The 25088-nt window shown below is 38.8% G+C and overlaps 1 protein-coding gene and 1 long non-coding RNA gene across 4 annotated transcripts in view; one reads left to right on the top strand and one right to left on the bottom strand.

The window, feature by feature from the left end:
* Positions 1–21122, top strand: part of LOC135270431 (uncharacterized) — a 28861-nt gene extending 7739 nt beyond the window's left edge. For all 3 annotated transcript variants that reach the window (XR_010338602.1, XR_010338603.1, XR_010338601.1), the window contains one exon: positions 14485–21122. This is a non-coding gene — a long non-coding RNA (uncharacterized LOC135270431). The remainder of the gene's footprint in view (positions 1–14484) is intronic.
* The window catches only part of PSMA3 (proteasome 20S subunit alpha 3), a 25765-nt gene continuing 17577 nt past the window's right edge, over positions 16901–25088 (bottom strand). Inside the window, exons 8-11 of the mRNA XM_021670881.2 lie at positions 21493–21539; positions 18883–18950; positions 18376–18440; positions 16901–17058 (exon numbers count right to left, since the gene is read on the bottom strand). Coding sequence (XP_021526556.1) covers positions 17014–17058; positions 18376–18440; positions 18883–18950; positions 21493–21539 — 225 coding nt within the window. The 3' untranslated portion in view covers positions 16901–17013. The remainder of the gene's footprint in view (positions 17059–18375; positions 18441–18882; positions 18951–21492; positions 21540–25088) is intronic.

Raw genomic sequence — 25088 nt, 5'->3', positions numbered from 1 at the left:
AGGCCAAAGTGGGCAGATCGCCTGAAGCCGGGAGTTCGAGACCAGGCTGGCCAACATGATGAAACCCCATCTCTACTAAAAGTACAAAATTTAGCTGGGCATGGTGGCATGCGACTGTAATCCTAGCTACCCTGGAGGCCGAGGCAGTAGCACCTGGGAGGTAGAGTTACAGTGAGCCGAGGTCGCACCACTGCACTCCAGCCTGGGCAACAGAGCAAAACTGTCTCAAAAGAAAAAAAAAATCACTTTTAATGCCACTCGAAGAGATTTTTTAAATTGCCTTCTTCCTTGTCTATGTGTATTTTCCTTCATCTTAGAGTAGTTTTTGGTTTTCTGTGTTCCTTTAACATAACAAGCGTTCAGTGTAACTGCTTGAACAGTCTCCATAATGATTTTAATGCCTGAAAACATTCCATCAAGCTTCTTCATCTTTTTCATTTTTCTGTTGCATGATTATGTAGGTTTCATGGTCCTTCAGTTATCTTCTGTGCGCATACAGTATTTTCTATCTTTTGGACTGTTCTTTTAGGGGTAAATTTCAAGAGTCATTGTATAAACATTTTTTTTTTTTTTGAGACAGAGTTTCACTCTTGTTACCCAGGCTGGAATGCAATGGCGCGATCTCGGCTCACCGCAACCTCCGCCTCCTGAGTTCTGGCAAGTCTTCTGCCTCAGCCTCCTGAGTAGCTGGGATTACAGGCATGCGCCACCATGCCCAGCTAATTTTTTGTATTTTTAGTAGAGACGGGGTTTCACCATGTTGACCGGGATGGTCTCGATCTCTTGACCTCGTGATCCACCCGCCTCGGCCTCCCAAAGTGCTGGGATGTATAAACATTTTTATGACTCTTGAAACATTGCTGTGTTGTTTTTCAAGCTGGTTATAATAATTTACGCTATCACCCTCCCTGTGAGTTTAGCTAGTGGCATTGAGTGGTCTATAATTATCATTTTTGCTAATAGGTGCAAAATATATTGAGCTCTTTTTTTCCTTGTAAGGTTTTTATTGTGAATTAGTGAAATGGGACCTTCTTCTGTGATTTCACTTACTGATTCTTTTACAGGTTGTCTATTCAGATTTCTAATTATGTATTAGAGTCTTGATATTTTATTTAATTGGTTGAGTTTATTATATAATAGTAGTAACTTCCTGTACATATTTTTCCAAACAGATTTCCCTTTTAATTTTAGTTACTTTTGCTGAAGGTTTGAACAGATACAGAAAGGCATGGCATAAATAAAATACAGTGTTAGAAAATTATTTAGAAACAACACCCAATATAACTGAAGAAATGACACAGGAATTGAAGGTAGGGAGACAGGATACTGTGGAAGTGGTTTCAGTGTGAGATGAAACTAGAGTAGGATCTGGAGAGAGAAAGGAATAGGTGAGCAAGAAATTGTTTTGCGGGGAGGAAAACTTGGCAGCGTTTGATGTCTGATTATAGAGGTAGAGAAGAAAGAAAACAAAATACACTTAAGATTTAAGAAAGAGAGAACAGGCCGGGCGCGGTGGCTCAAGCCTGTAATCCCAGCACTTTGGGAGGCCGAGGCGGGTGGATCACGAGGTCAAGAGATCGAGACCATCCTGGTCAACATGGTGAAACCCCGTCTCTACTAATACAAAAAACTAGCTGGGCATGGTGGCGCGTGCCTGTAATCCCAGCTACTCAGGAGGCTGAGGCAGGAGAATTGCCTGAACCCAGGAGGCGGAGGTTGCAGTGAGCCGAGATCGCGCCATTGCACTCCAGCATGGGTAACGAGTGAAACTCCGTCTCAAAAAAAAAAAAAAAAAAAAGAAAGAGAGAACAAGCAGTACCATTCACTAATTTGGCAAGTCAAGAAAAGCCACTGGTTGGGTAAGGAAGATGAAATCTGTTTTAAACATGCAAGTTAGAGCTTGGAATGTCCACTAAGTATTTATTATTTGTTTTGTCAAAATCTTTATGGGTCCCTTAATTGGGACAAGACATGAAGCTGCACCTTACATTGTTTCTACAGTGTAACTTTTAATTCTATTCTATTAGACTTAGATGTAACTGATTTTAGTTCAGCTTGAATTAAAAAAAATGTAAGTTTGATTAGTTTTTTATTACTGAAAAAATAGAGTTTTGTGAGAGCATCTTATAAATTTTTTTGCCCCAAAATGAATTCGTAATAACTTGTTATAGCATGTCTGACCAGGATCTAGTTTGAGGCACTAAAAAGGATAGGACATAGGTTGCAAAGAGCCCCTATCAAGGCAAAATCAATTCTGCTTAAATTGAAGCAAGGACAAACATCAAATTGATGGTGAAGGTTGTGATGTGGAAGAATGGCGGAATCATCTATACTTTACAAAAACTTTATGGAGACAATGCCCCAAAGAAATCAGTAACAGTTTACAAATGCGTAACTAGTTTAAGACAAAACAGAGTTTTAGATAAAGCCCACAGCAGCAGACCAGTCACATCAATTTGACATGGAAAAGTTAATCTTGTTTATGCCCTAATTGAAGAAAACCAACAATTAACAGCAGAAACAATAGTCAACATCATAGACATCTCAGTTGGTTCAGCTTACACAATTTTGACTGAAAAAAGTAATTGAGCAAACTTCCCACTCAATGGATGCCAAAACTGTTACATGCAGATCACCTGCAGACAAGGGCAAAGCTTTCAGTGTAAATTTAAACAAGTTTGATCAAGATCCTAAAGGATTTCTTTGAAGAATTGTAATAAGAGATAGAACATGGCTTTACCAGTACACTTCTGAAGACAAAGCACTGGCAAAGCAATGGCTACAAACAGGTGGAAGTGGTCCAGTCAGAGCAAAAGCAGACTGGTCAAGAGCAAAGGTCATTGCAAAGCAGGTTTTTGGAATGCTTAAATCATTTTGCTCGTTGACTTTCTGAAGGGCCAGAGAACAGTAACATCTGCTTATGAGAGTATTTTGAAAAAATTAGTCAAAGCTTTAGCAGAAAAATGCCTGAAAGAGCTTCATCAAAAGGTACTCTACCCCAACAGTGCAGCTCAGGCCTCTCATCAGACTAGGGCAGTTCTGCAATAATTTTGATGGGAAATCATGAGGCATCTGCCTTGCAGTCCTGCTTTAGCTCCTTCTGACTTCTTTGATTCCTAATCTTGAATTTTTTTTTTAAGGGTACCCATTTTTCTTCAGTTAATGTAAAAAAGATTGCATTGACATGGCTAAATTCCCAGGACTCTCAGTTCTTCAGAAATGGACTGAATGATTGGTATTATTGCTTACAAAAGTGTCTTGATTTGATAGAGCTTATGTTGAGAAATAAAGTTTGTTTTTTATCTTTTAATTCTATTTTTCCACAAATTTTTGATGTCCCTTTATATATGTATCTTTTAAAAGGGCTCAAATACATGGAGTGAAATACCTTTCCTTTTATTCTCTTCCCGAGTGTACTAATTTTTGTGTGTTCTGTTTTAGTTTATTTTTAAAATAATGTCTAGGGGGAACAGATATGTTTTTGGAACATGAATGTTTAGTCAAGATGCTTTATCTGAAATCCAGGTAAAGGTGTTAAGTGTCTTGTTTTTAGAAATCACTTTTATTTCAATAAATAAAATGTTCAGTATAAGAAATTACTTTTAATAATTAGAAATATCAAAACATGCAATAGGCAACCTTTTGACTTAACTCAGGAGAAAGCTGAATTTCACCAGTTAATCTCCTATGGTTCTGCCACCATCATCACCCTCCCACCCCACCTCCACTGCCTTTTTCCCAAGACTTTTTTTTTTTTAATTCCAAAAAAGTCAGCAAAGGGAATTTTCCCAAGACTTTTTAAAAAATGGTTTCTTTGCTGCTTGCTTTTCTGATTTTGTTTTAGAAAAAAAGCCAGTCTTTATCAATTACATAGCAATCACAGTATTAAATATATATATTTTTCTTTTTGATTCCATTTTTTAGTCTGTTTTTATATAAAACCTAACCTTTTTGGAACCTTCCTTTTGGGACAGTATGTGAGCTTATGAAATTTGAGCCACTTTGTTGTATTTATCAAGACAGTCTTTGATTTAAATAGGTACTTAAAATTTTTTCCACTGTAGTGCTAGCTTTGAGTTACAGAGATACCTGTTTACAGATTCAGGAAAAAATTAATATATTCAGAAACCTAACTTTTGTGTATCAGTTTACAACATTCTGAGTTTTTAATGAATGTTTGGTTATGAGTATGTTTTTCTACACTTTTAAGAATCTGTTGCCTTTGACACCCTTTTTTTTTTCCTCCTAGTAAAAAATTAAGGCCAACTGTGGTGGCTCACGCCTGTAATCCTAGCTCTTTGGAAGGCCAAGTGGGTGGATCACAAGGTCAGGAGATTGAGACCATCCTGGCCAACATGGTGAAACCCCGTCTCTACTAAAATACAAAAAAAAAAAAAAAAAAATTAGCTGGGTACGGTGGCACACGCCTGTAGTCCCAGCTACTTGGGAGGCTGAGGCAGGGGATTCACTTGAACCCAGGAGGCGGAGGTTGCAGTGAGCCGAGATTGCACCACTGCATTCCAGCCTGGCGACAGAGTGAGACTCCGTCTCAAAAAAAAATTTGTATTTACTTAGAAGCATTCAGAATGTCAGCAAAACAACTGCAACTTTTTTTTGCAATTGCAAAGTGGTATTTAGTTAACAGAACAATTATTTTGTATAAGCTGCATCAGAGACAACTAAAGATGAAAAAACTACCATCCCCATACATAAATAATTTGTACTATGCACCAACAAGAACCTGTTTTAAATTTCCATGCCAGTTTACAACCCCCACATCTTACAAAGCAAGGTTAGTGGCTGTTGAAAATACCACCAGGACAGGGTATCTAAAGACACATTTGGTAGTGGGTTAACTATACCAAAAAAGACACTGTACAGTTTACAAAATTTTTCACAGTGGGACACACATTTCAGTTTTTTTCTTTAAATGGAGTGAGTTGTATACAGGGGGTTAAATGCTTTATAGACAAGAAAAGAAAAACTGTACTAAAACCAACTTATTCATCATCATCTTAGTCTTCTCCTTCTCATCCTCTTCCTCATCTTCCTCTGTTTCTTGTTTCAACTTTGACAACTCCCTTTTTCACTGCATCAGGCTTTCCTTTAGCTCGATAGGCAACAGTGTCCTTTTCATATTTTTCTTCAGCTCTGCAGCCTTCTTTTCATAGGGCTGCTTGTCATCTGCAGGAGTGTTATTCTTTTTTTTTTAATTGCATTTTAGGTTTTGGGGTACATGTGAAGAACATGCAAGATTGTTGCATAGGTACACACATGGCAGTATGATTTGCTGCCTTCCTCCCCATCACCTATATCTGGCATTTCTCACCATGCTATCTCTCCCCAACTTCCCACTCCTCGCTGTCCCTCTCCTATTTCCCCCTGACAGACCCCAGCGTGTGATGCTCCCCTTCCCGTGTCCATGTGTTCTCATTGTTCAACACCCACCTATGAGTGAGAACATGTGGTGTTTGATTTTCTGTTCTTCGTGTCAGTTTGCTGAGAATGATGGTTTCCAGGTTCATCCATGTCCCTACAAAGGACACAAACTCATCGTTTTTGATGGCTGCATAATATTCCATGGTGTATATGTGCCATATTTTCCCTGTCCAGTATATCATCGATGGGCATTTGGGTTGGTTCCAGGTCTTTGCCATTGTAAACAGTTGCAACAGTGTTACTCTACATCTCTCCCAATTTCTTCGCAACATCATCAATGGATAGGCCAGGATGTTCTCCTTTGATTTTTGGGCGATACTCAGAACAGAACAGGAAAAAGGCTGAAGGAGGCCTCTTAGATGCATTGGGATCCTTGAACAACTTTTTTGTCTCCTCTTTAGGAGGGATATAGGTTTTCACTTCTCTTTCATGACAGGCCTTGTCCACCTTTACCATATCTTCAAATTTTCCTTTCTCTTTAGCAGGCATGGCCTTCCACCTCGCTGAGCACTTCTTAGAAAACTGTGAGGGGCCAGACGTGGTGGCTCACACCTATAATCCAAGCACTTTGGAGGCCAAGGCGGGCAGATCACCTGAGGTCGGGAGTTCAAGACCAGCCTGACCAACATGGTGAAACCCTGTCTTTTTTAAAAAAAAAAAGAAAGAAAGAAAACTCTGAGAAATTGACTGATCCTCCTGACAAGTTTGCACAAAAAATGCATATGATGACATTTTGCCTCCTGGCTTCTTAGGATCGCCTTTACTCCTGTTTAGTTATTTAGGTTACTTTGTAGGATCTAGGTTTTTCCTATGCCCCCATAAGAATAATAGCTTTAAAAATTATGCTAGGATAGCAAAGAAGATACTTAGCTTTAGATTGTGTAGGTGCGGCCATGATTTTTGTGAGGAGAGGTGATTTAGAGCTGATTTCTTACTCTCCTTGCCTCATCTGTAACATGGGGATAATAATAGAACTGACCCAACAAGGTTGGCATTAGTATTACATGGTTAAGACATGTAAAGTGTTTAGAGTGGTGCCAAGTATTTAGGAAGTACTTGGGTATGAGGTGGTGAAGGTAGTGATGTCATACTCTTACATGCATATCATTCCAAAAGAGTTTTCAATATATACATTATTGTGTTGATATACAGAAATTAAGCATCTAGACTCTCTTGATTCTGAAACCCTACTGAAAGTCATATCGATCTCTTTCCAACATTATTTTTTACTACTTCAAGTATCATATGCTGCAGTCACATTTAACTATCATGGTTCTCTTGTATAAGCCATATGTTTTCTCACTTTTGTTCATACTGTTTTACCATTTTGAATATTGTCCTATCTCTGTGTTCAAATGCTAGCTTTTAAGTAAGTTTTCTGATAGTTCTACAGGTATAACTATATAGGTAATCACCATGTGAATTTCATATATTTCCTCTTACTTGATTCTTTACCATTTTCTGTATTGCATTTTACCCTTTTATTTACATATGTCTCTTTTACTGTGTTATACAATCTTTACAGGCAGAAAACTGTACCTTTTTCAGCTTTGTAGGTTTAGAACCTATCACAGGCCTTGGCATTTATTAGGCATTCATTTGTGTAATGAAAGTTTATAAAAGGTATAGCAAGCTAAAAGATCATGTTTAATGGACAAATCTATGCCAGTAAAAATGTGTTTTGTCAGTGTTTGTACATTCAAGAATGTCCTGGCCAGTCACTTAAAATGAAATCACTTTAAAAAAGATGGTATCTCTAACCACCAGATAATTGTTTTTCCTCTACGGTACCTCATTTTTCACGGATCTTCCTCATAATTGTCAGTGGTACAAATTCGGGAAAAGTCCACCCAGGGATAAGTGTTCATCAGTTGCCAGTAGTGGGATAGATAAGCCACGTGGCTCAATAAATTATTGAACCCATAATCTCACTCTCAAAGTACTTTTTTTTTTTAAATTGCGGTACCATAATGCCTTTAGGTGTAAAACTGGGCATACCTGAGAATAGGAACTGGGTGAGATTTTTGTGAGAACACTTGATCTTTGCTTGCTGTGATATTGCTAGGGGCTTGGCATCAAGATTTGGAAGAAATGAGAATGGCAGGAGTTGGAGAGAGAAGTTAAAACATCAGGCTCATAGTAGGCATTCATAGAGTTAAAGCAACAGTTGTGTATGCTTAGCTCCAAAATTCTGAGAATTTTTAATTTAACAGGACGTTGGATTGAATAAGCACTCTAATATAGAAACACTGGATTTGAAAAACAGATGTTAATGTGTTCTAATCATAACCCTGTTACTCATTGGCTATGACCTGGGATACATCACTACTTTTGCTTTTATAGAATGAGGGACATTGGACTAGTTATTTACAGCTCTTAAAAATTTAGGCTTGCAATCTAGCACCATATTTTAAAAACAAGAATTCTAAGCTTCTGATATCCATCTGTCCCTGCAAGGTTAACTTTTTTAACAACCCCTGAGGATCAGAAGTCTTAGACATTTACTTGATAATTTTAGCATTTGAGGAATTGGCAGCCTGACGTTCCTAGAATCAAATTCTGACAGAAGTTTTAATGTCCCCCTCTATCTCACTGTTTTATTTAATAAGAGTTCTGATTGCTTTAATTGCTTGGTATAACAGATATTTCAAATAATAGCCACATGAGACCACGATTAATTTCATCATGGTGTCATTTCAGTTTTATTTATGTGTGTGTACTGCCCACACACAAAAGTACTACAGTATAATTCAGTATTTTTTTCTGTAGTTCGTTTGTTTAAAAAATCTAATGTGATCCACAGAAGTGGTTTCATGACTTACCATAGATCTCAACCTGTTTTGGATGGGGTGGGGAATCAACTAGAAAATAACGCTTTAAATTTGTTTGGTACTTTAACATTTGCTAAGCACTTAGATACACGACTATACTTACGTATGACAGCTTACAAGTTAGATACAAATTAATCATTACCTGAAAAGGCCTCTCATTGTTTCAATAGCAGTAGTTTGAGGGGGGAAAAAGGCATGGAGGATGGATTCATTTTCTTGTTTTTTCCTTTTGTTGGCTTGTGATAGGTTTAATAATATGTTATTGAGTCTGCCAGTTCTAACAGCCCACGTAGGGATCTTAGGGATTTGTATTTACTTACATTTAGGGTTACCTCAAATCCTATGGCAAGCAAAAAAATTTTTAAAATTCCAATTATTTCCCTCAAATCAAACCAGACTTATTGTTTCTCAAAAAATCTTTGTTTCTTAGTCTGTATATGCAATGATAAAACTCCTTCCAGTGTTTGTATAATTTTGGTGGCTTAGATCTTGGTTAGATGGGGCAGGGAGGGGGGTTTTTGTATGAATGAACATAACCAAAAAGAAAAGTACCACCTTTTTGTTTTTTATTCCTCTGTGTATCGCGTGATACTGCTTTTAAGGCCTCAGAAATGCTGAAGCCTTGGTAACCCAAGGCAAACTTGCTGTTCCTCTCAGATTTGAAGTTCTGCATTTTATTGGTCATGAAGAACTAGTCTGTTACCGGTAAATACTTAAGCCACAAAACTTGTTTCTCTGTGCTGCTATGTACTTCCTGTTTTGTCAGATTTCCATTTAGGGAAAAGAATGGATTTTATACTAGGCTAGCTTCTGCTGAAATTCAGTTTGGAAGTTGTCCAGATTATCTAGCACGGGTGATGGGGGAGAATGGCATGGCATGTCTACATATGATGTCATTTGTCAGAAAGATTCATTTGGCTGCTTATCATGAAAGAGAGGGCTGCCAGGAAGAAGAGAAACTTTCTGCTGTCAGAACTATTTAGTGTATGATTTGCCTACTTTGTGGCTTGCCTTTAGCCTTTTCATGTCAAATGTGTTTGAGGTTGTAAATGAATTATTATATTGCCTATGAAGGAAGGATCTATGTTCATTTCTAGTAGACTTCTGTTCGAGAAATATGTAAGAACTGCATTTAGCCACATTTGCTCCACTTACAGAAGAGACAGGCCACAGATTAGATGGTAATTAGAATAGAACTGGACTACATTGTACATGTTGAATACCTTTTGGGGGAAAGTTGCAGTAACAGCATTTTAAGAATCTTTTGCAGCTGAAATAGTAAATACAACATCTAGTTATAAATGATGAATTTCCTGTCAGTTTTTATCCTATGAAATGAAATTCCAATTAGATGTTCATAGAATGTGGGAGTAGAATATGGTTTCAGTGTAATCCTGAATTTACTAATATTTCTGGTAGGGAATATTGTGTTACCATTCTTTTGTAATGGTGGAACCAAAGCTCTTCTATAAAATTCTCTTTGACCAAATTGACCTGGTCTGCATTAAGTCAGAGCTAATTTTCTCTTTTTTAACCTGTCTGTAAAATATGAAAGATGCTTTTCAATCCCTGACCATTACTGAACAGTTACAGAATTTCTTCATAATTGGCACCCTGGCTCTTTGTCCACCCACACGTTGGAAATGTTCTAACACCTGTATGTTGTCTTCCTTGGGAGCTGATGTTGAATTGTAAAATATTTGAAACCATCCCTGTAAATTTTCTGCCAGATTCTTCCCACCTCCATCCCAAACCACCCCCCCACTTTTCTTTTCATCTTAGTTGTATGCTATTTCTGAGACATACATTTCTTACACAATCATGAAAAAAAATTTTCTAAGTACCCACCATCCCCTACTGCTTCATCCCCCATTTTGCTAAGTGTTATCTCTTTTTTTTTTTTTTTTTTTTTTTTGAGATGGAGTCTTGCTTTGTTGCCCAGGCTGGAATACAGTGGCACAATCTCAGCTCACTACAACCTCCGCCTCCCAGGTTCAAGTGATTGTCCTGTGACAGCCTCCCGAGTAGCTGGGATTGCCTGGCTAATTTTTGTATTTTTAGTAGAGACGGGGTTTCACCATGTTGGCTAGGCTGGTCTCGAACTCCTGACCTCAGGTGATCCACCCACCTCAGTCTCCCAAAGTGCTGGGATTATAGTCATGAGCCACTGCGCCCGGCCCTAGGTGTCACCTCTTTAAACCTTTTAAGTAACCTTTTCTGTTACCCTGTTCTCCTTTTAGTAACCTGCTTCCAAATCAGTGATTCTCAAATTTTAGAGTGTTCATAAGAATTACATCAGGTGCGCTGGGCGCCGTGGCTTACGCCTATAATCCCAGCACTTTGGGAGGCTGAGGTGGGTGGATCACCTGAGGTCAGGAGTTCGAGACCAGCCTAGCCAACATGGTGAAACCCCGTCTCTACTAAAAATACAAAAATTAGCTGGGTATGGTGGTGCACACCTGTATCCCAGCTACTCGGGAGGCTGAGGCAGGAGAATTGCTTGAACCCAGGAGACGGAGGTTGCGGTGAGCCGAGATCTCACCATTGCACTCCAGCCTGGGTAACAAGAGCAAAACTCTGTCTCAAAAAAAAAAAGAATTACATCAGGTGCTTACTCAAAATATAGATTCCTGGATCCTTCAGACCTAGTGAATTCAAATCTGTAGAATTCTGACATGATCTTTAAGCCACACTTTGAGAAAGTTGTCTGTTGCATACATTCCCACTATCAATGTCAATTCTATCCTTCATATTTTTACATAGTCTACTTTGTTTTAATTTTTAGCATCTCAGAAGGTTTTTGCTCCTAATTATTGATATGCTTTTCTTTTCTTCTGAATTCACTCATTGGAGGGCTCTTCCACTAAAAGTGTCCTGAAAATGTTCCCAAATTCCCTTCCATATCTGTCAGAATTTATGTCATCCTTCCCAAAGCACACATTTGTAATTCAGTATAGACATGCAAGTATATGTATGCACATCTTTCTTTTTTTTTTTTCAAGACAGGGTCTCACTGTCATCCAGGCTGGAGTGCAGTGGTATCATCTTGGCTCACTGCAGTCTCTGCCTCCCAAGTTCAAGCAATTCTGCTCTCTCAGCCTCCCGAGTAGCTGAGGCTACAGGTACAGGCACGCCTCACCATGCTTGGTTGATTTTTTTTATTTTTAGCAGAGATGGCATTTCACCATGTTGGCAGGCTGGTCTCCAACTCTTGACCTCAAGTGATACACCTACCTCAGCGTCCCAAAGTGCTGGGATTACAGGTGTGAACCACCATGCCCAGCTTGTATACATGTCTTTAATAGACCTGGCCAGTAATTTTTAGTATCTGCTTTTCTCAATAGGGAAAGAACTATATCCTACTTAACTTTTTAAATTTTAATCTTCCTTGGTGATGTGATACATTGTAGGCATCCAAGTGTTTGCCTTGAATTTTTACTATTGGTTGCTGCTGACACTCAAACCAGTCAGACCTACTAAAAATCATACATTACCATCTTGATAAGTCTAATTTCCTATGCTATTTCCTTTTCTCTAAATTATCAGCATTTCCTTAGTGCTATCTTAATTCTCCTATATTACATTAGTCTTGAATCCCATTGGCTTTTTCCTGGAAAAAAAAAAATTAACTCCCTTTCCATATGGATCTTCAGTTCAACTCTTTATTTACCTGAATTTTTCTCAAAACTTTGGATTCCGTGTAGTAGAAATCAAATATAAGTCCAAATCATACACTTCAAAGACAAACCCAAGATATATGAGTAAGGAATCCTACTCATCAACTACCTTTGTGTGTTAACCACATTATACTAGTATTTATTTTAAAGAGATGTATGGACTGGAAGGATACACTTTAATAATTACCTCTTGATGGGGTTGAGTGGTCAAAGAAAGACTTTTATTTGTAATGTTTTAATTTAAATATAGGAGGGACAGTAAATATATAGGTACATATGAACATACCACATAACTTAAGTACATACTTTGTAAAAACAATGGAGGCTGGGCAGTGGCTCACACCTGTAGTTGCAACACTTTGGGAGGACAGGGTGAGAGGATCACTTTTCAGGAGTTTGAGACCATCCTGGACAATACAGGGAGAGCCAGTTTCTTCAAAAAACAAAAAAAAAGGCCGGGCGCGGTAGCTCATGCCTGTAATCCCAGCACTTTGGGAGGCTGAGGCGGGCGGATCACGAGGTCAAGAGATCGAGACCATCCTGGTCAACATGGTGAAACCCCGTCTCTACTAAAAATACAAAAAATTAGCTGGGCATGGTGGCGTGTGCCTGTAATCCCAGCTACTCAGGAGGCTGAGGCAGGAGAATTGCCTGAACCCGGGAGGCGGAAGTTGCGGTGAGCCGAGATTGCGCCATTGCACTCCAACCTGGGTAACAAGAGCGAAACTCCGTCTCCAAAAAAAAAAAATTAAAAACTTAGCCAGGCATGATGGTATGTGCGTATGATTCCAGCTACGCGAGAGGCTGAGGAGGGAGGATAATTTAAGCATAAGAGGTCGAGGTGCAGTGAACTTTCATCCTGCCATTGTACTCCACCCTGTCAACAGAGTGAGACCCTGTCTCCCCCCCCAAAAAAAGAAAAAAAACATGGAATCAAGCAAAAACTAAAAATAAAAAATCCTAACATAGTTACTCTGGGTTGTGGGAATATGGATGGCTTTCTTCTTTGCCCTCTGTTATCTCTGTTTTTGAGAGTCTCGCTCCATCACCCAGGCTGCAGTATAGTGGCACGATCTCAGCTCACTGCAACCTCCCCCTCCTTGGTCAAGCAATTCTCCTGTCTCAGACTCCCAAGTAGCTGGGACTACAGGCGCCTGCCACCATGCACGGCTAATTTTTGTATTTTTAGTAGAGACGGTGTTTCACCATGTTGGCCAGGCTGGTCTCGAACTTCTAACCTCAGGCGATCCACCCGCCTTGGCCTCCCCAAGTGCTGGGATTACAAGCGTGAGCCAGTGCTCCCTGCCTTGTTATCTTACTTATTTTTTTTAGACGGAGTCTTGCTCTGTCGCCCAGGCTAGAGTGCAGTGGCGCCATCTCGGCTCACCTCTGCCTTCTGGGCTCAAGCGATTCTCCTGCCTCAGCCTCCCAAGTAGCTGGGACTACAGGCACGTGCTGCCACGCATAGCTAATTTTTGTATTTTTAGTAGAGACGGGGTTTCACCATGTTGACCAGGATGGTCTCCATCTCTTGACCTCGTGATCTGCCCGCCTCGGCCTTCCAAAGTGCTGGAATTACAGGCGTGAGCCACCACACCTGGCAATTATTTTTTACTTTTTAGAGGCAAGGTCTCACTATGATGTCCAGGCTAGAGTACAGTGGCTATTCAAAGGCACTATAATAGCACACTGCAGCACTGCTCGAGCAGTCCTCCCACTTCAGCCTCATGAGTAGCTGGGACCACAAGTGAACACCACCACACTCGGCTTTTTTTTTTCTTTTTTGTTTTTTTAGTTTAACCAGCCACATACAAAAAGGTATCTTTTTTAAATACACCTTAATTAAAAGGAGGGTAAGAGGTATTATTTGGTGGTTTTATAAGTAAACAGCTTCTCAGAATATTTTGTAAACTAAAAGGCAAAAATTGTGCTATTTCATGTGTCCTTTAACAGTTCTAATAAGCAATTAATGTTTATGAAGACAGGTATGCCAGGCACGGTGGTAGCTGACGCCTCTAGTCCCAGCACTTTGGGAGGCCGAGGCAAGTGGATCACCTGGGTTCAAGCGATCCTCCTGCCTCAGTGTCCCAAAGTGTTGAGATTATAGGTATGAGCCACCACATCCAGCCTCCATACATTTCTCAATTACTGTTTTTAAAATAGATTACCTTATGCTGCAGTTAATTAGTATGATTTCAGTATGTATACCTTTAGCATCTCAGTAGTTACTGTGTGCTCACCAGTTGAAATACAAGTATAGGATTTTTTTTTAAACAACTCTGTCTGGGGGGGTATCTACTTAGATTTTATTATAGTTAAGCCATACATATGGTTAGTTGGAACAAAAAAAAGAGCTATACTTTGTTGGGGTAACAATAGCTGCATTTCATGTTTTGAAGATCCTTTGATAGGTGGATATTTTTACAAAATGATAGTATTTGTAATCTTAATTTGCTGCGCCTCCTATGAAATGAAGAATATTTTGTTGAAATCAGCTAAACATTGATAACCTACAAGTTGATTTTCTTATTTTTTAGGTCTCTATGAATCATAGAAATAAAAGCAAATGGAATCTTACCAGATAAGTGCTTTTACAAGTCTAAATATATTTTATTATTTGGAATCTCTAAAGCAAAACTTTTCCTTAAAACTTTTTTTTTTGTTTTGTTTTAGGTATCAGCATCAAGATGATTTATGGTAATAAGGTACTCAGTTTTGCTTAAAATAAATTTTACATTTATCAAAGTAAAATGTACCAGCTTTTTTTCCTAAAGAGACTAGTTGTATCTCAGCAGTGGTTACAAAGTATCCGTACAATTGAACCTACATTTATTAATCCTGTTTAGTGTGCATGAAAATCACTTGGTAGCCAGGCGCTGTGGCTCGTACCTGTAATCCCAGCACTTTGGGAGGCCAAGGTGGGTGGATCACAAGGTCAGGAGTTTGAGACCGTCTTGGTCAATATATTGATACTCCGTCTCTACCAAAAATACAAAAATTAAGTCGGGTGTGGTGGCGGCCGCTTGTGTAGCCCCATGTACTTGGAGGCTAAGGCAGGAGAATCGCTTGAACCTGGGAGGTGGAGGTTGCAGTGAGCCAAGATTGCATCACTGCACTCCAACCTGGGCAACATAGCGAGACTCCATCTTAAGAAAAAAAAAAAAAGAAAATCACTTAGCGTTCTTTCATAAGAGCTGTAGAGCTAAGTATATCTACTTATATTATGGCCTCTGTAGTAGCTTAGCTGCTTATATTTAGGTTTCTTTAGAACCCGTATCTTTTACCACCAGACACAGTGGCTCACACCTGTAATCACAGCACTCTGGGAGGCTGAGGCAGGAGGTTCACAACGGCAACAGATTAAGACCATCCTGGCCAACATGGTGAAACCCCGTCTCTACTAAAAATACAAAAAATTAGCTGGGTGTTGTGGCATGTGCCTGTTAGTCTCAGCTACTTGGGAGGCTGACACAGAATTGCTTGAACCCAGGAGGTGGAGGTTGCAGTGAGCCAAGATTGCACCATTGCACTCCAGCCTGGCGAGACTCTGTCTCAAAAAAAAAAGCGAACCAGTGTCATTTGAAGAGGGTTTTAACTATGTTGATACAAATGTAAGAATATATTCAAAGAATAATTGAAGATTTATGTGCCATTCATAATTTGGAACTTTGGGAAAGTATAGGAATGACCATAAATTGGCTTAGGGATAGTCAGTTTATCTTTCTGTAAATGGATTCAATTTAGTATTGTTCCTGTATTTTTCGAGGACCAACACTTGTATCATTCACAGTTAAATATATGAGTTGTGGCCAGGTATGGTGGCTCATGCCTGTAATCTCAGCATTTTGGGAGGCTGAGGTGGGCAGATTGCTCAACTCCAGGAGTTCAAGACCACTCTGGGCAACATAATGAGATGCTGTCTATACAAAAAAATTGTCAAAAGTTAGCCAAGCATGGTACATGCCTGTGGTCCCGGCTACTCAGGAGGTTGAGGTGGGAGGATTGCTTGAGCTGTATGCGTTAATATGTTTTAAAATATGTTTTGAGTTGTAAAATATAGCAGATGTTATATAAAAGAAGCCATGGTAATGACATTGCTGGTTTTGAGTTATTTGTGTAGTAGTTAGCTATTAATATGCAGGTGTAATGATTTGCTATTTAAACTACACAAATGCTCAAAGTCCAAATACCCTGCACCTAAATTCAGTGGCTAGATTACCTTCTTAGGGAAGCATAACATTGAATGAGTGACACTGGCATGAGTCCACTAGAGGGTGTATATACATGGCCTGAGTTCAGATTGTTCCTGCTGTGAGTACTGCTTTTCAGCTTAAGAAAGTTATTCTTCTAGGCTCCAGTACTGTTTATTCCACTTAGTAACAGTTCTGTTTGCAGAGCGCTTTCACATAAATTCTGATTTTTAACATGAAAGCTGTCTGATGTTGATATTTTTATTTGAATCTTTATCAAGAAAAATTTTTAGTTACAGAATAGGGACTTTATTGATCCTTAAATCCACTCCTCGCTGTAATAAAGGAAAAAAGCAAAAACATTCTTGATTCATGTATTAAAGGATCTTTTTTGAGCTGTAATGCTGAGAAGAATCAGTTTTTGAAAAATTATTCAAAACTGAAACGTCTGTATTAGACCTAAAGATTAACAGTGATTGATGACCACCATTTATTTCATTAAATATGAAAGTGGGAAGCCATATCAATTATTTGTCCACTGAGTTGGTAGGTGTTTTTGTACAAAAGCCCAGAAGAATATGATCTGTAAATTCTAGCTGAGTGATGAAAATGGGACTTTGAATTAATCTGCAGTCTTTGAATTAATTCTGCAGTATCTTAACCAAGGAATTTTTCAGTAGTCTTAAATCTGTATTTTAATATTAAGTAAATGTCCTCAGTTACCCCCACCAATTTTGTAAAGCAGATATTAACCAAACCTCAATCGTTATAAGACAAAAATTTAATGAAAATTGGACAGTGAGTATTTATAATCCACAGGGCTAAATAGTTACAGTGGAGTAGAAATTTAAAATACAATAGATGCTGGAGTAAATGTTACATATTATCATCATCTGATTCATCTTCTTCCTTCAGAGATTCCTGTTAAGAGAAAATAGGTGTTTAAAATTGATTTTTAATATTATTACATCCCACACCTGTGAGCAAGCTACAACAACCTGAATTAAGTGGTTAAATTCCTTTACTTGTAACTGAATGAACACTTTTAGAGTAAGATAACCAAGCAAAGATAATTAAGCAAATGTTGCTCTAACATGCAATGACTGTATCTTTGATAGACTATATACATAAGAGGCCAGGCGCAGTCCCAGCACTTTAGGAGGCCGAAGGAGATGGATCACCTGAGGTCAGGAGTTTGAGACCAGCCTGGTGAAACCCAGTCTATTTTTGGTGAAACCAAAGTACAAAAGTTAGCCAGGTGTGATGGCTTGCTCCTATAATCCCAGCTACTCAGGAGGCTGAGGCAGGAAAATCGCTTGAACCTGGGAGGCAGAGGCTGCAGTGAGCCAAGATGGCACCATTGCACTCCAGCCTAAGTGACAGAGCAAAAAGAAATATACACTTAAAATACTAAAAGTCCTAGTGAAACCCCGTCTTTACTAAAATACAAAAAATTAGCCAGCTGTGTTGGCAGGTGCCTGTAATCCCAGCTACTTAGGAGGCTGAGGCAGGGGAATTGCTTGAACCCAGAGGCAGAGGATGCAGTGAGCCGATATCACGCCACTACACTCCAGCCTGGCGACAGAGCAAGACTCCATCTCAAAAAAAAAAAAAAGCCGGGCGCGGTGGCTCACGCCTATAATCCCAGCACTTTGGGAGGCCGAGGCAGGTGGATCACGAGGTCAAGAGATCGAGACCATCCTGGTCAACATGGTGAAACCCCGTCTCTACTAAAAATACAAAAAATTAGCTAGGCATGGTGGCGCGTGCCTGTAATCCCAGCTACTCGGGAGGCTGAGGCAGGAGAATTGCCTGAACCCAGGAGGCGGAGGTTGCGGTGAGCCGAGATCGCGCCACTGCACTCCAGCCTGGGTAACAAGAGCGAAACTCCGTCTCAAAAAAAAAAAAGAAAAAAAAAAAAAAAGGTCCTGAAAAACTCTTTGCAATCTTAACCCCCATTTTTTTTTTTTTTTTTTTTTGGAACCAAGGCAACTCTACCCACTGTAGATGACCTAGAAAATTTCTACCCTTAGTTCAACTTAACTATTAGTGTTATTTAATAGAAACCACCCAAGTTTCTTTATATTATTCAACACAATTTTGGTTAGAGAATTTTTTATTTTTAGTTTTTTAATTAGAGATGGGGGTCTCGCTATGCTCCTCAGGCTGGTCTCGAACTGGACTAAGTGATTCCCCCCAGTGTACCTGGCCAAGAGAAGCTTTTGTGCTGTGGCTTACCTTAGCATATTTCTCTGCTTCTTCCCTTATATCTTTTGGAACAATTTCATGTCTTCCATTAGTTACTGTAAATTAAGCCACATATTTGAAAGAATTTTAAATTGAGGACTGTATTGTGACTTGCAGTATACTAGAGGATCTACCCAGTAAACAGCTGACTCAACTACTGTTGCAGAGTTGTACTGTGAGTTAAACTCATTTTTGTGTGCTGCTTCTACATAAGATTGTATGTGCCCATATATCCTTAACAGAAATGAATGTAAATTATGCTATGATTTATAAATCCTGAGCATTAATTACAGCATAGTATCTTTTAAAACCATGAAATGGATGTTTCAAAAAATAATCCGTTCACAACTTAAGTCAGTTATTAAGCAGAACTTTCCCTTCCTTAGATGACCTAGTAAATTTGTTTTAGCTTTCATTATATTAGAAAAGACACTCAGTTGTAAATTTGCTATGGTACAGATAATTCCTAGAGCAAATAAATGTACAGAAATAACTTACATTCACCAACCCAGCTGAGTTCTAGTTCAAAAGCTTTATCCTTAACTTCATCATGGACTATGTAAATTCTAGAACAGAAAAGGGAAACATAACATTTTGGTAACCTTCAAACGTTGTAGTACTTCACAGACCCATAGTATAAAAATTAGAATGTCCATCCGTAATCAAAGTATTTATAAAATTACACAGACACATTCTACATAGTATTTAACATTAGAGAAGACAAAATACACAGGAACTGAGATAAAATGAAACATTTGCTCTCCTGACAAATACTGAATATACGTAAACAACTCAAGTTCAGTATTTTTGCACATTGCTTTAAAGATGTAACTTGGCTAGGTGTCATGGCTCACACCTGTAATCCCATCCCTTTGGGAGGCCAAGGCGGGTGGATCACTTGAGGTCAAGAATCCAAGACTAGGCTGGCCAACAGGGTAAAACTCTGTTTCTACTAAAAATGCAAAAATTAGCCGGGTGTGGTAGTGGGCACCTGTAATCCCATCTATTTGGGAGGCTAAGGCAAGAGAATTAATTGAACCCGGGAGGCGGAGGCTGCAGTGAGCTAAGATCATGCCACTACTACCCTCCAGCCTGGGAGACAGAGCGAGACTCCGTCTCAAAAAAATAAAGATATAACTATAAAAGATACCTCATAAAGAACATGGATTCACTAGAAAAATCATCATTGTGCCCTTTTAGGATATTTATTTTTTGTCCATTAATTTAAATATTTTTAAAACCAATTTATGTCCTAGCAATTATTAGTGGTCTCTTCAACCTGTAGCTTCTTGGCAGTAGCTTCTTAAGCTCCTTGTCCATTTTATAATGGCTTATATGCTACATAACCTGGCCTTAACATTGCAGTACATTACAAATTACAGCAAAGAAGGAGGCACTGTCATGCAGCATATTAAAGTAACATAAAAAGTATCAAGAGGCTGGGCGTGGTGGCTCATGCCTGTAATCCCAGCACTTTGGGAGGCTGAGGCAGGTGGAACACAAGGTCAGTTCAAGACCAGCCTGGCCAAGATGGTGAAACCCCATCTCTACTATAAAAATACAACAATTAGCCCAGTGTGGTGGCAGGCACCTGTAATCCCAGCTACTCAGGAGGCTGAGGCAGAGAATTGCTTGCACCCGGGAGGTGGAGGTTGTAGTGAGCCGAGACCCCACCACTGCACTCCACCCAGGGCGACAGAGTAAAACTCCGTCTCAAAAAGAAAAAAAAGTGTCAAGAAATTAAGTACAGTAGCAGAGTACAGCTTTATCTAATACTCTGCACTGAATTACATACCTTCCTTTTCGGAGGGTCTTCTAAAACCTTGCTATAATATGAGAGGATCTCAATTTTCTAGAACTAAGTAAAAGATAACATGCCACTCCCATTTTCTTAAATGATGAAGGAATGGCTTTCCTAACTTGGAACTAAGAGATGACTACCATTGTACGTAAATATGAAAGATAGTAAGAACTGATTTCCAGAAGCACTTCAAAGGTTCAGTGAAGGAAACAGTGTATCATGATAAACTGTTACAAAATTCAAGGAAGATACCTGACTTCCTTTCTTAGCAGTTCTAATGTATGTTGGTTCCTAATGTTGCTGTTATTAACTGACCATCATGGCTTCTGCTTGCTTCACAACTGAAACTGGGAGAAAGGAGGAGAGGTAGCAGGAGGTGTAAAGGCAGTAGCAGGAATGATGGACTCGTTTATAAGAGACTGTGAGTGCCATGTAAATAGTATGTTTATTATTATACAATAGAGCCCACTGGAATTTCTTCTTCCATGTACTGTTAGACATAAAAACCTGAGACACTACTGTACAGAGAGAGCTGATTGACTAGACCTTGTTTGTATTGTTCTAATATAGAACAGTTAGAAACGTTACAAATTCTCTGAATATAACTTTGGAATCTAAAAAGCTGGCCTACAAAATGTATTTTATTGGAATCTTTTTTGTAATACCAAATGTCTGCACTCTTTGATCTAGAAGAATCACAGATTTTTTGAAACATCACCCAGGTTAATTGACTTTTTCACTGCATACTATTCAAACAGCTGTTAAATATTAATAGTATTCTACTCTATGTACCTGTAATTATTCAGACTTTCTTAAGCTGGTTTTCAAAATGTCTTATAATACTGCTCTTCTCTTACCTTGTTACAAGAACTTTTATAATAAAACTGAGAAAGTGAAAGATATCTTTCCCAAATAAACAGCAGATTATATAAATGAACCAGCTTCACGAATCATGTATGGAAATAATTAGTTGTAAACCTATAAAGTTTATAAGCATTCTTCGGGACAATCTAACATTACTATTATTGGGCGATAAGATATTTGAGAAGTTGACAGCTAAGAAATGAAGCCCTAAAGGTACATTATATGTCCTTAACCTGTAACAGCAGTTTATTTTTCCCATCCTATTCATTACTAAACAATTTTGCTTAAAAACCTTTTCCTCCTTCATGAGGCTTCTTAGAATGTTAAATTTACCTTCTAAAAATTATACACTATGTTATTTTCCAGGAAAACAGCCTCTTAGGATTAATGCACAAAGGTCAAGTAAAATATTTTTGTGGATGGTAAGAAAAATTTCAACTTACATTTTTGCAACTTCTTTAACAATATCACGGCAGGTCATTTCTTTCATCTATAGAAAATATTATGTATATTAATTGTCAGAAGAACATTTTCCACTTGTGTAACTATTTTCACTTTTATACTCAGATATAAAACCAGGGAAAATAAAGTCCAAAAAAGACCAGAACCCAAGTTTCCTGATTCATATTAATGTTTTGAAGTTTATACGTCAGCCCAGGCATGGTGGTTCACACCTGTAATCCCAGCATTTTGGGAGGCTGAAGCGGGCGGATCACCTGAGGTCAGGAGTTCGAGACCAGGCTAGCCAACATGGTGAAACCCTCTCTCTACTAAAAATACAAAAATTAGCTGGGCGTGATTGTAGGCGCCTGTAATCCCAGCTACTTGGAGGCTGAGGCAGGACTCGCTTGAACCTGGGAGGCAGAGGATGCAGTGAGCCGAGATTGCACCATTGCACTCCAGCCTGGGCGACAAGAGTGAGACTTCATCTCAAAAAAAAAACTACAAAAAATTATCCATGCATGGTGGCAGGCACCTGTAATCCCAGCTACTCAAGAGGCTAAGGCAGAAAATTGCTTGAACCCAAGAGGCGGAGACTGCAGTGAGCCCGAGTGACACCACTGCACTCCAACCTGGGCGACAGTGAGACTCCATCTCAAAAAAAGAAAAATTTATACGCCAACAAGATATTCTGGGATAAACTGTAGTTACAACTTTGTGATAAATGGAAAAGACATCTGATTTTCTTTATAGCCAATTTAGGATAATAAAATGCAAAAAAATATCTACTATATGCAAGATACAGAAACATGAAGGAAGGAGCAAGAATTACCCTTTGTGAAACTATTTAAAGCAAAAATGCAAAATACCAGGGAAAGCTTTGAAGAACCAAAATTTGAGCAGGGTCTCATACAATAGATTGGATTGGATTTGATTTCAAGAAAGATAAATGTGTAAAGCACAAGTAAGTGGGAAGCCAAAATTTTTTTCCAAATTAGAATTCAGCATTCTTTCAATAAACACTTGGAAATCAAGGTAGAAAAATACTCCTATGTGCCTAGTTGAGGAGTCTATATAGTGTTAGGTTTTGGTAGTAACCAGTACAAGATTTTATTATTAGACATAATGGATTTCTGAATGGAGAGGCATTTGTATATTTTGGATACATTAGGGAATGCTAGAATATAGTGAAAGGTGCTCATACAGCAGTCTAGACTTAAGCTATTCAACTGCTATATATTTAAACTAGATTTTTTTTTTTAATTTTGACAAACATCTGGATGCTCAATATGCCTGCACAACCACATCAGGAGGAAGGAACAATGACAAAAATTACACTGAATTTAAGAGTACTGCCCAGGCGCAGTGGCTCACGCCTGTAATCCCAGCACATTGGAAGGCCGAGTCAGGCGGAGCATGAGGTCAGGAGTTTAAGACCAGCCTGACCAACGTGGTGAAACCCCGTCTCTAGTAAAAATGAAAAATTAGCCAGGCATGGTGGCGCATGCCTGTAATCCCAGTTACACAGGAGGCTGAGGCAGGAGAAGTGCTTGAACCTGGAAGGGGAGGTTGCAGTGAGCCGAGATTGTGCATCACACCACTGCACTCCAGCCTGGGTGACAGAGCGAGACTCCATCTCAATAAATAAATACATTTAAGAATACTAATTTTACGAAATAAACCATTATGTGGGTACAACTTAAAAGGCAACTGGCATAGAGGCTTAAAGAAATAGTGTCTTTCTTCTGTGGGGAAGAAAAAGACTAAGAAGGAAGAAAATGTGAACCTCAACAGTTTGAAACAGTTAAAAAAGACACTGTCAAAATTGTTCAGGCAGTTTGATTATGGACTATTAACATGATACTTGGGACCGATAATGGTATAAAGAGAGTAACTCTAAAGTATTTAGGGATGCAATATTATGCTTGCAGCTTTTTTCAAATAGTTCATTGGGGAGGGGGATGTATAAATGGATAACTGAAGTCTTAACTAGATGGGTTTAAGTTTATGATGTTTACAGTTCTTCATGTGAAAATGAAGGTGATGGGAAGGGAAAGAATACTGATCTTCAAATTTTTTCCCTTATTAAGTTCCGTATTTAGTGAATTAATTGCATCTTACTTGAAAAAGCACATTTTAAATGGCAAATTATTTTTACATATATTTGTGCGTTTCTCTTTTTTGGTAAACACCAAAAGAAAACAGGATAGAACAATGATACAAAGCAGGGGTCAGTAAATGGATTCTGTAAAGCACCAACTTGTAAATATTTTAGAGTTTATTAGCTGCATGGCTCTGGTTTCTGTTCCCTGTTCCAAATGCTAAAGTCTACTGTATTTTAAAAGCAGCCATGGACTGAACGTAGCTGTGTTCCAATAAAAGTTACACAAAAACAGGCCGTGGGCCATAATTTGCAACACCTGATTCACAGCATAATTTTGTCACACACTTTAGGTGTTCCCCAAAGTGATTTTTTTTCCTTGATTTTTTGCTGGGATGTATTGTTTTTCTCATTCCTTACTAGGATTTAACTACAGAAAGACAAAAAGTAACTGCTCTAAATATTCTAATTTTCTTTACTTTTTTGAGATAAGCTATCACTCTGTCACCCAGGCTGGAGTACAGTGGTGTGATCATAGCTCACTGTAGCCTCCAATTCCTGGGGCTCAAACAGTCCTCCTGTCTCAGCCTCCCAAGTAGCTGGGACTACAAGCACGTACGACCTCCCCTGGCTAACGTTTTGCTAGCTTTAGGAGATAGGGTCTCACTCTTTCTCCCAGTCTGGTCTAGAACTCCTGGGTTCAAGCAGTCCTCCCAACTTGCCCTACCAAAGTGGTAGGATTACAGGGGTAACCCCCTCACCTGGTATAAATATTCAAATTTTCAAATTTCCATATAATAGTATGGAGAGATGAAACCAAAAGGCAAAGAGTAGAAGATAGGAACCTAGCACCATGCCAGAAAGTGTGCAATGGAAAAGAACATAGGTCTAAGACTCATAAGGTCTGGATACTGTTCAGAACCAGCTGACTCTGTGATCCTATGCAGTGTGTTTAATCTGCAGTTGAGCTTGGGCTAAATGATCTCCAAGATGATTTTGTCAACTTTACTAAAATGCAAAACAAATTAGGCTTTAATAGGGGGTTCTAAAACTTGGCATTGTATAAATGCCAAGTACCAACAAGTATTTTCTGGAAGCTGGTCTTAAATAAGTTGAATGAGTAATTACTTGAGCAAGTTTCTAGTACGGCATTAACATTAAATGTATGTGAAATTTTATCTCACTGTAATTTACGAAAACACTGATAAATTGTATGCCTGCTTTTTAGGCAAGTTTCTGATGATAATACTGAAACAGTATCCATGAAGTCTAAGTTAATCAATGTATGGCTAAAAGGAAAACCAGGCTTTTAAGAAAACTTTTTCAAACTAATAGCTGAATTTCTTGTGAAAGAAAAAGTGGATAGGTATAAGAAAAAAGTGGGTAGGTATGGAAATTTGAAAATTAGAATATTTATACCAGGTTAGGGGGATTATCCCTGTAATCCTACCACTTTGGTAGGGCAAGTTGGGAAGACTGCTTGAGCCCAGGAGTTTG

The sequence above is a fragment of the Aotus nancymaae genome, unplaced genomic scaffold (assembly GCF_030222135.1).
Source record: "Aotus nancymaae isolate 86718 unplaced genomic scaffold, 86718_ANA_hifiasm-v0.15.2.pri h1tg000062l, whole genome shotgun sequence".
Lineage (NCBI taxonomy): Eukaryota > Metazoa > Chordata > Mammalia > Primates > Aotidae > Aotus > Aotus nancymaae.
Note: the sequence above shows the minus strand (reverse complement) of the source record. Positions and strands in the feature narration are given on the sequence as shown.